Below are 13,149 nucleotides of genomic sequence, written 5' to 3'. Positions count from 1 at the left end.
AATATTTTCACTCTAAAAATGATAAACAAAAGAGATAGTATTTTTCAATTAACCTCATACAAGTACTTTAGTGCAATCTCTTTATCCTGAAAGTGCAACTTACAAGTGTAGATTTTTTTGTTACATAACTGCTCTCAAAAACAAAACAGTGCAAAACTTAATTGACAGCCCTAATTATTTTTTTTCATTCCCTCTTTGCATTGCCAAATTATTGGGACACTGTCAAGTTTACGTAAAAAAACATTTGTTTGTTTTTTTACAAAAGTAAAGAGCAAATTCTGATACTCACTTTGAATAGCATCTTGCTTCACAAATGGTTCCATTGACTTCAATGGGACTAGTTGCAAAGAAAGGTACAACTCAATGTGAGTATGGGTATGAGAATTTTTCACTTTTACAAAACCTAAGAAAAGCTTGCATATTTTTTTTTATTTTTTTTTAATTCTAGTGGAAACCATGTTTAAATAAAATCAAATGAAGATTCCCAAGCAGTGTTTGCAACTCAACCCTGAATTATTGTTGTAATGCATAAAACCAAAACATGATTAAAAGCAAAAGTGAAAATGACTAGTTTATTTTTGCTCTCCAAATTAAGTAAAATGCAAGAAGTAAACAACCAAAATAAATGGCAAAACATACAAAAACAAGCTCCCACACTAAACTAGGTGTCTAACAGATCTTTTTAGTTTTATTAGTTTAAAGTGGTGGATGTAATGTAGGTAAGGAAATATTGTAAAAATATGTGAATTTTAACTCAGTAGTTTCCCATACAAAATACTTTTTTTAAAAAAGTAATTTAATTCTTCCTAGTATTGTAGAGTTGCAATAATTGGATCTTTTATTACCTTGTAGTTTTCCATTAATTCTGTCATTGAGGGAAAAAAGCAAAAAGAATTCCTAACAACATGCAACAGATAAATGTGACAAAAATAAATTTTATGGGTATTGGGTACTGTAACTTGGGTTAAGTCAGGGGCATTCCAGTGGGAATCCACCTGGCCCAGTGTTACACTAGGAATGAATTTGATCCATTTCTTACTTCATTAATGCATGGATGTAAGTTTTTCTATGAACATCATGGACTGTGGGGAGAGTTTACTTTGAATTGGATTAATTTGTTGAGTGTTGAATCTGAGAGTAGATATGGCCTCTGCAGTGATTAAAGTATGGAGCCACCTTTATCTTTATTTCTTCATGCTGTTTCATCTGCTTTGCATGAAACATCTATTCCCCAACCTATCACACGTTTTGTCATATCACAAAACAGATGGGAATGTACTTAAAATGGAAAAATCATTTCTAACACTGGACAGGATGCATATTTAAGCTTTCATATTCTGAATTTATTCAGGTGTGTTATTTACAACTGATTCTATATTTGTTTTACCAAGAATCATATTATTAATGTCTGATAAGATGATTTGATGCCAGTTTGCAGTGTAACACATGCTTGTGACTTCCTCAAATTATCTGGCATTGTAGCTCACACTAAAATTAAAGATACAAGCAAGAAGCATTCCATTTCCATAAAAATGCATGTGATTGTTCAGCTGTACAAAAGTACAGCAATTTCAGCTGATGTCTTTATCGTACAAATTAGTTGTATTTTAACCTGGCAGATTGAACTGAATTGTAATTTGGCAATTTAATTGGCTGCATATTTGTTGTAGTGTCAAAATATAAATCCCTCTTTTTTATTTTTCAGTCTTTCTAAAATGCTTCTGAAGAAGTAAAATCATACTTCAATAGACTTCTGAAAGAATTATATGAAAATTATTCTTACATTCTGTGTAACATTGTTGAGGGAAATCACAAGGTGAATGCTATGGATTGCTCCGATAATCTTATTCCTGTCAGTCATTCATAGGGACTTCAGTCTGTCACTGATCTCTTTGTATGTAGTATGTGTGTCATGTGTAAATGTAATTGCTTTCCTGTGGCACAAAACTGATTGAGGATGACTGGTTCTTTCCTGGCTGCTCTGATCCAGCCATAGTCTCAGGGCAGCAGGAACTGGAGGAGGAACTGACTACAGTTCAAAGAACTGGCAGGCTGCAGCAGGCAAGAAGAAAGAGCAACCAGGCCAGCGGGAAACATCAGGTAGGTTGGTAGAAATAAGAAACACATTTTACCTATATGTTAATCAGGGACATTAGTAATTCTGTTATTTATATGGCACTATAAATATGCATGGTGCTTTACAGCTGAAAGTAAGATACAGTTACAAAAATATAACTGAAGGACAGGAGGCAAAGAAGGGTTTACAGAGGTAAACAAAACAAAGGTGTATATAGCCATAAAGGATACAGGTAAATTCTAGTAGCATCATAGGTTTCTCTTTAGGTTATGAAATTTACATGTGTGTTATTCTAAAGTCATTAAGAAATTTCCCATGGAACAACACACATGCTGCAAGTTAAGCCAGCATTTAAATACCTTAGTGAATCAGGGCTGTTTTCAGCTTAAGAACAACTTTTACTTATTTTTCTTGTCAGTGGGATGATCTCTAAAGAGCATCAATTAATTCTGGTGTCCCTTGGGGTAATCATTTATGTTGTTTCTTATAGATGTTTGTGATCTTTATCTATTAATGTGTATGTAGGGTTAGGAGACATCAATATCATGCTCACATTTTACAGAAAAAAAAATTCTATATTTAATTACCTTTGATATCTCAAACTTAGATTCATTAGCAGAGTTCGGCCTTAATACAGAAGTCAGTCATATAATTTTAATTGCAACTGTCCCTTTTGACAACTGTGTGTGTATCTTAAGTACGTCTTTTTTTATTGATCTCTGCTTTCACGTCCTGTGTGTAGGAGGAATACAGCTTTGATAGAAAACAATGCTTTCAAGAGCTGAATGTCACCTTGGATAGCACTGATTCAGCTGAAGGAGAGAACATGGGAGGTTGGTGGCCAGAGTATGCTTCTCCTAATGCAGGTGTGATAACCGCTAGACCGTTTATTAAAGCATGCACAGCATCTGTATTTTGTTTGTTTTTGTTTTTCAAATTTAACTAACAACCCATTTTGTGGTGTATTCTAATCTTTGTTGAATTTTTTTTTGGCTTGCATTTTTTTCCATTTCATTTTGAAGCATGTGCGTGCTGGATGAACTGTCTAGTTTTGGTTCAGAACTAGAGCACAGTCATGGTTTAACACCTGGAACTCTCCCAATCCTTGTCCCCATCAAAATGTATTGTCCAGTATGGTAAGATTATATATATATTTTTAAGTTTATTAGTCTTGTTCTTGTTGAAGTGGCTCCACTTTATATAATCTTGTTTTCCAACCAAACCATTATATTCCACTTCTGTGTCATTTTAGTTTTAAGATTAAATGCTGATGTGTATATGTATGTGCATTATTTCTTCCTCTATTTTTATATCTGTGAAAGATAGTAGTTGTATTTTATTGGCAGTTTATCAGTCAAGTCCATGTGTTCCAAGTGTTTCTTTAGTTATGATAAAAAATCAAGAACTGTTGCTGGCATTTCTTAGTGCTGTTTTGCAAGGGTCTACTGCAAAGTAAATGTATAGTCCCAGGACACGTTTGTTAGAAACATTACATTCACCCTTTCATCTACATCTTTCTCAAAATAATAATTTAGATTAGGTGAAAAATAATCTCGTATCAAAATAAATTTACAGCTATCATAAGTAATGGAATATTCAGTTTAGAAGAATAGTTTTCAAACATTTACACACACAGAGTATCTTGGGTTTTGAAATTTTTTGAAATATAGGATTTTTTTTTTTAATTTGACAGATAAAGTTTTAATTGAAAATCTCAACTATTGAAGAAAATTGCAGCCATTTTTGTGTGGTGTTCTCACAAGTCAGCTGATTTTTGCTTTGGCATTCCGAGTAGAAGCTTGCAAGGTTGTTGGGTAGGGAACTGGAAACGTGGTAGGAAAATGAAGGCGTTTTTAGTGTTTGGGACAGATACTTACAGTTTTAAATAGCCCTGATTTAAAATCAACAGCCTTTTACAGCAGGTACTGGTTTAGACCAGAAGTTGTGAGTACAAATGTGTGTATTAACTACTGCAACACACAAATGTTGAGCAGATAACTCAGTTGTACTGTGAAATGTCCATTGTCATCATCCTTGCTGGTGGCTTTGGAGCCATATATGCCCTCTTTATCATTTAAAAATATTATGTAGATACAGTGTAATAGTGAAAGATCCATCTTTATTTGCCTAATACCTCTTAATTACATGATTATTATCTTTAATTCTGAATCCTGACCTGTTTGTAGTGAACCGTCAATCCAGAGTTTTGTTTTGTTAGCTGATTGATCCATTTAAAAAGCATCTATTTTTTCATATGGCACTCTTAGGTAAAACTTTTTTGAAGAAGCTAATAATCTGTGCCATCAGAACTGGCTGCTTTGTGTTTATCGAGGAGATAATTGAACAAGAATAGCATAAGGAATATGTAGATGTGAAACCCTGATGCTTCTCAACTAGAATGAAACTTGACCTGAAGAAATGTGATAGAAATGGAAGGAAATATAGTTTGATTGACAGTTTTACTTAATTGGTGTAAGACTAGAAACGATTTTGTCCCAGTGTCTTAGTTTGGCTGCAGAATGCATTGATTTAAATCAGTGATTTAATCACCAATTTAATGGTTATTAAAATCAGCAAGCAGGAAACCTTGATTTAAATAATTGATTTAATTGTGCTTTGCATGTGTACTTTATTTTCCTATAGAAAGGTTGAATCTCGTTAGTTGATAACCATTAAAAATAGTGATTTGCAGCTAAATATAGTCTGTACATTAAATTCGGTGTTTTTGCGAATCAGGAGGATATACTATATTTATACATATTTATTTAACTGGTTATGTAGCTTACCTTACATTTATACAAATTCTTAATTTTTACATTTTTATGTTAGAAGATGATTAATTTTTTACTTGTGATGTGAGTTGATCTATTTGAATGGAAATTCAAATTTGATTTAAAATGCACAAAAACAGCATTTAAAACTTTTTAATTAAATAGGACTACCTTAAGTGATGGATACATAAACTTATTGATCAGTAAAAAGTTTATCAGAACATGTTTTACATTTAACACTAACTGATTTAGTAAACAAAGGAAGTCTTATCTGTAGTTAGTGAATTTAACTGATTGTTCTAGTTTCTTAACTCTGAATGAACTGGTCATTGAACTGAACTGGTTGAATAAATTGAAATGAAGAGTGGCTGCTGTAAAAGCTGGTTTAAGACTTCCGCAAATTCTGATTCCAGATGCTTATTCAATGACTTCCAGCAGTTCAGTGATTTGACTTTTAACGGTTGGCAGCAAACCATGTACTGCTTAATATTATTTTTGTATTTAATTTGAATTATTTTAATAGATTGTCAATTTCACATTTAATTTTAAATAGGTTTACTTTAAAAAAAACCTATACTTGTTTCAATTTTTTTATTTAAATTAACTTAAATTTTTTATTATTACAGCATGTTAGTCTGTAAAATTGACCTATGCTGATGTCAGTCCTATCTGGAAGGTGTTGCCTTCTGAACTCCCAAAGCATTTCTTAAACCATCATATGGCTTTGTCTGGCTAATAATATACCGGTGCACAAGGGCTGCAGTCTCTATCCTCCTAGAGCACTGTGCAATGGTTTGAAGACGCCACATGTCAGTTATCGTTTACTGTGTTTTCCTGTCTAGCATGGATTGGCTCAGCCACTCATCATTCCCACCCCACTCTCCATAAGGCAAAACTTCCAAATGTGAGAATTCCAGATGCAAGGTTGGTGAGGTGATATCTTTTACTGGGCTGAAAATAAAAGGTATTGCCTCACCCACCTTGTCTCTCTAACATCCTGGGACTGACACAGCTGCAGCTACACTACATCTAACAAATATGAGCATGGTCCTTGTACAGGATAGCTAATTTTAGTCTTTGCAAAGTCAGCGTACCCAGTGAATATTCCTTTGTCAGGTCTGCTTTAAAATAGAATTGCTATATTCTGTTGAACAGATGAGCTCCCAGCTTTTGATAGTCCACTTCAATTGGTATAGGTTAATGGTGCTTAGAGCTGGATGCTGCAAACAAACAACTTTACTCATTTGAGTAAAATTATTCAGTTCACAGACATTCACAGGATTTGGCCCTTTGTTTGTCCAAAGCAAGATAACTTTGCTAATTTTTATAGGGGATCTTGAACTGTGAACTTAATCCCATTACTTGAAAAGTTCAGGGAATATTTGATCGTTAAATCCTTTATAAATATGATGACCTGTTTTTCAGAGGTGCTGAGCATCCATAAAATTCCCACTGAAATCCAGGACCTGCAGGTGCTCCACACCTGTGAAAGTTAAGCCAATAATGGTGTGGGTAGTTGCTAGACTTCTGTTATCTGACAATTATCTACATGTGAAACACGTTGTTTGGAACCGTTCTTGAAATAGATATTTTTCCTTTGAAACTGTGTAGGTTTGCGGACAGTAGTTGAAGAGTTGGAATTGGAAAGAAATCAACTACAGGAACAAATTCTATTCCTGGAGGAACGTTGTCAGGACTTGGAAGACAGATTACAGCTTCAAGGCAGAATGGAATCCCTTCAGGTGATCTTTTATATTTGTGTTAGGAGCCGAAGCTGATGTAGGGAGAATCATTTAGTGTTCTCTTCATATTTGGATGAAAATAGTCTCTAGTAAAGCAAAAATAAAGATTAGCAAAAGATTCTACAGTATATTTTTGTACTTCAAAAATATTGTGTGGGTAATATTACAGTACGATGTACTCCTACTATATTGTGTGGTATTGAACAGTGGAAAACTGCACCCATTTTGCTCACTGCAAGGAAAAGTCACACACATTTCTTACCCTGCAAAAACAGAAAAATATCTTTGAAAATAATTATTCAGTAAAAAAAATAATGTTTAGACGCCTGTAGCTAGTGGCAGCAACATGTTGAAATTCAATATCATTTTTGTCATCAACAGTATAGGGCCTGTTTCAGAGGTCAAGAACTTGATTCTTTTGTCACGGACACAAATGTATTTTCACTTACTCTACATCTGCATTTTAGTAGTTACTTCTGGCTTATTCTAGTGTGAGTGAGGAATCAAGCCCTAATAACTACTTATCTTTAATATCACTTCTAATATCAACACTATATCATTTTCTCATAGTCTAAAGGAGGTTGCATAACACTTCATAGTCAGAGAAGTTAAAGGCTAAAAACAAAATGAAATTATTGAAGTCACATTTAATAAGGGAAGGGCCTGTAGGTGAAGGGAGGAGAGAGTGTTTCTAGATGGAAGCTGCAAAAGTGATAGAGCAACCCCCATATTTATGAGAGTTGCAAGCAGAAGACACGTGTAAACCAAGATGATATAGCAGATGGCAGGCAAATAGGGTGTGAAGTAAATACACATGGAAATCTAAAAAATAGGAGGACACTATGGAGAATAATTTGAACATTCACTTTTGACACTTGAGTAACTTACTATGTCCTAAAAAAGAAAAGGAGTACTTGTGGCACCATAGAGACTAACAAATTTATTTATTATTTATAAAATAAATTTGTTAGTCTCTAAGGTGCCACAAGTACTCCTTTTCTTTTTGCGAATACAGACTAACACGGCTGCTACTCTGAAACCTGTTACTATGTCCTGTACAGAGTAGTTGATCTGTATTATTCCCTGCCTTGGTAAAATGGTTGGTAGTATCAAATTTTAAAAAACCCATAACTTTGCTGTGTAAGGATTTTAATTTGTCTACTCCACAAAAGGGTGTAGTTATCCCTTCATGTAGTTGAAAACCTGGGTGTGAGTATGCTTCTGATGTTTAGCTACCAGCCTACAGAGAGATACTGGCCCATTTAATTCACTGGCAAAAGTTGCATGGACTTCAGTGATGTCAGGATTTCACCCCAAAAAGATTGAAGTCACAATAAATTACACCTTCAAAGTATAAAGGGAGTTTCTTAGCAGCTAATGTCTCTATTACCCTTTTTTAATATGGTATGGTATTTGGGTTGTTACGGTAACTGCTTGCTTTTTTTTTTTTTTTTTTAAATCACAATCATTGTTTCACTTATTAATGACTGTTTCTAGAAACCTCCCAAAATCAATCCATGAAGACACCAAATGAAATAATAAATTAAAAACTTTCAATACAAACAGATGTTTTAAAAGTTTCCTGGTCCATAAATTATTTTGTTTCACAATTTTTGAAGCTTTCAAAATGACATGACTAACTTCTCCCTAAAACTCCACAGTTGTAGTATATATCTAATTGTTTCTTTACCTAGTAAAATGCATATATTAAATTACTGTTTTGTTTTTTTTTCACAATTAAGTTGTATATATTAAGAGGCAGACAACCTTATGTTAATATTTAAGAATCTTGTAACAAAGCCTTTCAATACAGGTAACATTTGGTGTAGAGGAAGAAGGGCAGCCATTGAGGGCTGTACAGGTGTGTTCTGCCCACTCCAAAGTGATAGCATATTTTCCCTAGAGTTGACAGGTTTGCCATATTGTTTGTCCTGCCAACTCTTGTTGGTGATTTGGATTTGTGTGTGTTGCTTTTGGTTGTGGTTGCTGGGTTGTTTTTTTTTTCTGTTTGTTTTTTGTTTTGCAGTTTTACTCATGAACTGGTGCAGTGAAGTTGGCTAGAGTAACGGAGTTATACTGTGTTATAAACTGTGTCAATGGAGCTTGCTTTATTTTTCTTTTCGCCTCCTTCCACAGATTATTTTGCAGTCTACTGCAGATTGCTGGTTGCCTTTGATCAGAGCAACAACAAAAGTTTAAAAAGATCTGCAGAGAAGCAGTTTGAATTCATTACTGTGTTCAAACCAACATGGAAAATGTTTTCAACCAATGAGCTGTCTCTGGTGTTCTCCTTTTAGAACTTGTCTTCACTGCAACAGTTAGTTTTAGTAATTACATTAGAGTTACTCCATTCAAGTTAGTCAGCTTTGAGTGAGAAAGGAATGAGAGCAGCCACTCTGAAACAACACTCCAGCTACCCAGAGTGACTTGACTGGCACCACAAAATTGTTAATTAGCAGCTGATGAGTAGTAACTCCAGCTGCTGAATTCCCATTTTATTACTAGCATCATCAGCACTCAAGCTTCAACCAGCCAACTCCCTTATGGGTCAACTAACTCACCCCTTAAAGCACCACTTTACTTGATCTAGAGATTTTGGGTGTGGACAGGAATCGGGTTGGGGCAAAACGTGAGTTATACCTCAAGCTAACAATGCAGTGAAGGCAAGCACAGAAAAGTAAGCTGCTTTCACACAGTACGAGTATGTGTGTTTGTTCTTCTTTTTGTGTAAAGTGTTTAGAGTCTCTTGAGTTTCATGTTATGATGGAATAACTAAGGGAGAAACCTCTCAAAGGTGAGTAACATCTACTGTTTGAACCAGTAATATTTCAGACCTGAATTGGTAATCACTAATATGCTAGAACAGTAGTCTTTACAGTGTGTAGAATGTGAAATGCTATGGGGCAGATTTTCAAGATGTCTATTTTATTGCCATTCTGGATTTGTGAGCTGTAATCATATTCACCATTGGTTTGTTGCAGAGTGAAAATGAACGTTTGCAGACCCAACTCAGTCAACTGCGTACCCAACAAATGCGAGATGCAGAAAAGCACCAAGTGCTTGTTTCCAGTTTGAATGAGCAGCTTAAAGGGTAAAACAATTTTTTAAAAACATTCAGTACAGGACCAGTTGCAATTATACATGTCTCTTTGCAGCTTTACATTTACAGTTGCAGTGAAACATAAAGAATATAATACTTTCAGAAAGCTTGAAAATAAGTCTTGATTTCCACTATAATAGTAAAATCAGATTATTTCTGGATTTGGTTATTTTTATTGAAGTGTACATTTAGTGAATTCATAGAAATGTAAATTGTAGTTAGAAAATTTTTAGGGCTGTTGATTAATCACAGTTAACTCACGTGATTAACTCAAAAAAATTAACCGTGATTAAAAAATGAATCGCGATTAATTGCACTGTTAAACAATAGACTACCAATTTATTAAATATTGTTGATGTTTTTCTATATGCAGATATATCAAATATATCAATTTCAGTTACAACACAGAATACAAACTGTAAAGTGCTCACTTTATATTTTTGGTTACAAATATTCGCGCTGTAAAAATGATAAACAAAAGAAATAGTATATTTCAGTTCACCTCGTACAAGTACTGTCGTGCAATTTCTTTATCATGAAAGTGCAACTTAAAAATGTAGGGTTTTTTTTGTTACATAACTGCACTCAAAAACAAAACAATGTAAAACTTTAGCGCCTACAAGTCCACTCAGTCCTACTTCTTGTTCAGCCAATCATTAAGATAAACAAGTTTGTTTACATTTATGGGAGATAATGCTGCACACTTCTTAATAACAATGTCATCTGAAATGAGAACAGGTGTTCGCATGGCACTGTTGTGGCTGGTGTTGCAAGATATTTACATGCCAGATGCACTAAAGATTCATATGCCTCTTCATGCTTTGGCCACTGTTCCAGGCGACATGCTTCCATGGTGATGACACTCGTTAAAAAAATAATGCGTTAATTAAATTTGTGACTGAACTCCTTGGGGGAGAATTGTATGTCTCCTGCTCTGTTTTACTCACGTTCTGCCATGTATTTCATGTTATAGCAGTGTTTTATTTTTGAATGTAGTTTTTTTGTACATAATTCTACATTTGTACGTTCAACTTTCATGATAAAGAGATTACACTACAATACTTGTATTAGGTGAATTGAAAAATACGATTTCTTTTTTACAATGCAAATATTTTTAATCAAAAAAATATAAAGTGATTACTGTACACTTTGTATTGTGCTGTAATTGAAATAAATATACTTGACAATGTAGAAAACATCCAAAAATATTTAAATAAATGGTATTCTATTGTTTAACAGCTCGATTAATTTTTTTAATCTCTTGATAGCCCTAAAAATTATACATTGGCTTTAGAAAGTTAAGACTGGAAAATAACGTGCTCTGTTTTCAAATACTACTTAATTAAATGAACATTGAGTATTAGAGTTCTGAATAAATATTTTCTTGCTAGATTAAGTGATAGAAAAAGCTTCCTTGAAACTTCACTTGCGGAGAAGGAACAAAAGCTGTTGAGTACAACAGAAAAACTGGAACAGATGGAAAATTTGAGGAAGTTACTTCAAGAAAAAGATCTTGTGAACAAGGAACTTGGTGAAAAGCTTGTGCAAACTGAACAGAAGGTAAGCTGAACACATGATAAGGCACTGAACATAATACTTTTGGAACAATGTTGAATTTAAATTCAGGCAGCCTTCTTTTGCTTTGGAATCTAATGTTTTTTGTAAACGTCTTGCAAAGAATTAATAGATATAATGAAAGAAAATATAATCCTGTTATATTGGGTAAAAATTTCCTAACTGAATGCAAGTTTTAAGCCTTTTTTTAAAATGTGTTTTACAATTTGAAGTAAACGTCAATATCTAAAAAATGTACAGGAGTGACAACACTAGCAACCCGAACCTTTTTATTAATGATATATTGGATGCATACATTCTGGGAAGTGATATGGCAGTCTTCCCAAGATTGCCATCTCAATACACTCCACCTATTCCGAAGCTCCTTCTTCATATGGGGGAAGTAAAATAGTTAAATCTCCCTGCCTATTCAACTTTGGTTTCTTAGTTGAGGCTGCTAACATGGATGCTAGTTGTGATTTTGGCATCTGCTCACTTGGAGCTGGACTGAGACTTGTCAGTTCATTTCAGAAAGGCCATTGAGTATCTGTTGGATGGTATAGGGGTAGGGTTCCCCTCCAGACTCCTCTTCAGGTCCTTGGACTGTTTTTCTTTCCCCCCATGGCAAATGCCCAAGGTGTTCCTGAAGCAAACAGAAAAGAAAAGTCATTTGCTCTCTTTCTTCCCATATGGGAGAGGGCAGGCCATGGGAAATTGAAAAGAAGCAAGGATGAACTGGAACTCAGGCAGTCTTCCTGGGTCAGCCCCTTGAGCTTAGTCTACCCAGGGTCCCCCTCTTCGTGGTGCGTGCTGCTCTGAGTCTGTGTCCTGTAGCTTTGGGAACAGTGAGGCTTGTTGCTGTCTCCCTTTCAGTGGGCCTGAACAACAACTCGGTTGTTGAGTTGGGGCAGCCTTCTACCTGTTCACTGCCCCTTTCTGTGGCAGGTTTTCCCTTTTAAGCTACCCACCCTCCCCAACCTACCCGGCAGAAGAAGCATTGCAGGTGCTCCTTGTTGGTGTTGAACAGGCCGAGTGAAGCTTTTTAGTCCCCTCTCTCAATGTGAGGGTGTGCCCTTTCACAGATGGTAGTAACTTCAGATTACCTCAGCCATCTTGAAACTGGTGACTTGGAGGTGATGGGCTCAATATCTCGTTACTGATTCCCTGACCCATCTAATCCTATCCCATTTTACGTTCCTTTTGGATAATAATTTGTGTTCTTGTGAATAAATTTTGTTTTGATGTTTTTTGGATGAGATGTAAATGACCAAAATTTTGGGTGTTTACCTTGGCTTCCTGGTCATATTCCAATAATACTATTGTCATTTTTTCTATTTAGAAACTTCTGCACTTTCAGTTGAATGTGGTATTACTTACTTACTTGTGCTGAACTGTTGTCTGATGTTGCTGTGACTCATTATACAGTTGCTGTGCTTTATCCGTACAAATCTGTGTCTCATTGGTCAATTATAAAAGGTCCCTGTGTGTAGACTGTTTATCAGTTTCTTCATAAATCAGAATTATGTAAACTTAAATTCAGGATTGTAATTTACAGACATGCAGGCATTATTTCTTTTGTGTAATTACATATCTCAGTGAAAATTTTCTTTTATGTTCAGCTGGAGGAAGTCTTGAAGAAGTACAATGCATACGAAGTGGAGTGCACAGAACAGAAAATAGCTGTCAGTGATCTAACAGGAAAAGTTGCCACATTTAAAGAAAAGGTAACTCGTTAAAGTGATGTGGAAATTGTTTTACATGTGCTTAGTTTGGCTTGATCTATTATAATTGTCTAGCAGAATATGTAAGAGTTAAAAGTGCTCACCATTTAAACTTTTTTGAATATGAAAGTCATTCTAAAATAACCCGTAGTTAATTTGTTACTCGAACTAAAAACCTGTATAA

The 13,149-nt window shown here is 34.7% G+C and overlaps 1 protein-coding gene across 11 annotated transcripts in view; it reads left to right on the top strand.

Moving 5' to 3' along the window:
• Positions 1–13,149, top strand: part of LOC102938434 (golgin subfamily B member 1) — a 65,528-nt gene that overhangs the window by 25,488 nt on the left and 26,891 nt on the right. For 3 of the 11 annotated variants that reach the window (XM_043550049.1, XM_043550050.1, XM_043550048.1), the window contains 6 exons: positions 1,991–2,100; positions 2,820–2,910; positions 6,460–6,590; positions 9,572–9,681; positions 11,082–11,250; positions 12,864–12,968. In XM_043550049.1, the coding sequence (XP_043405984.1) occupies positions 1,991–2,100; positions 2,820–2,910; positions 6,460–6,590; positions 9,572–9,681; positions 11,082–11,250; positions 12,864–12,968 (716 nt within the window). Of the gene's footprint in view, positions 1–1,945; positions 2,101–2,819; positions 2,944–6,459; positions 6,591–8,403; positions 8,452–9,571; positions 9,682–11,081; positions 11,251–12,863; positions 12,969–13,149 lie in introns of all 11 variants that reach the window. The other 8 variants (XM_043550046.1, XM_043550047.1, XM_043550045.1 and 5 more) reach the window with 6 other exon arrangements.

Source organism: Chelonia mydas, chromosome 6 (assembly GCF_015237465.2).
Source record: "Chelonia mydas isolate rCheMyd1 chromosome 6, rCheMyd1.pri.v2, whole genome shotgun sequence".
In the NCBI taxonomy this organism is placed as follows: Eukaryota; Metazoa; Chordata; order Testudines; family Cheloniidae; genus Chelonia; species Chelonia mydas.
The sequence above is the reverse complement of the archived record's forward strand: the minus strand, read 5'-3'. Positions and strand labels throughout refer to the sequence as shown.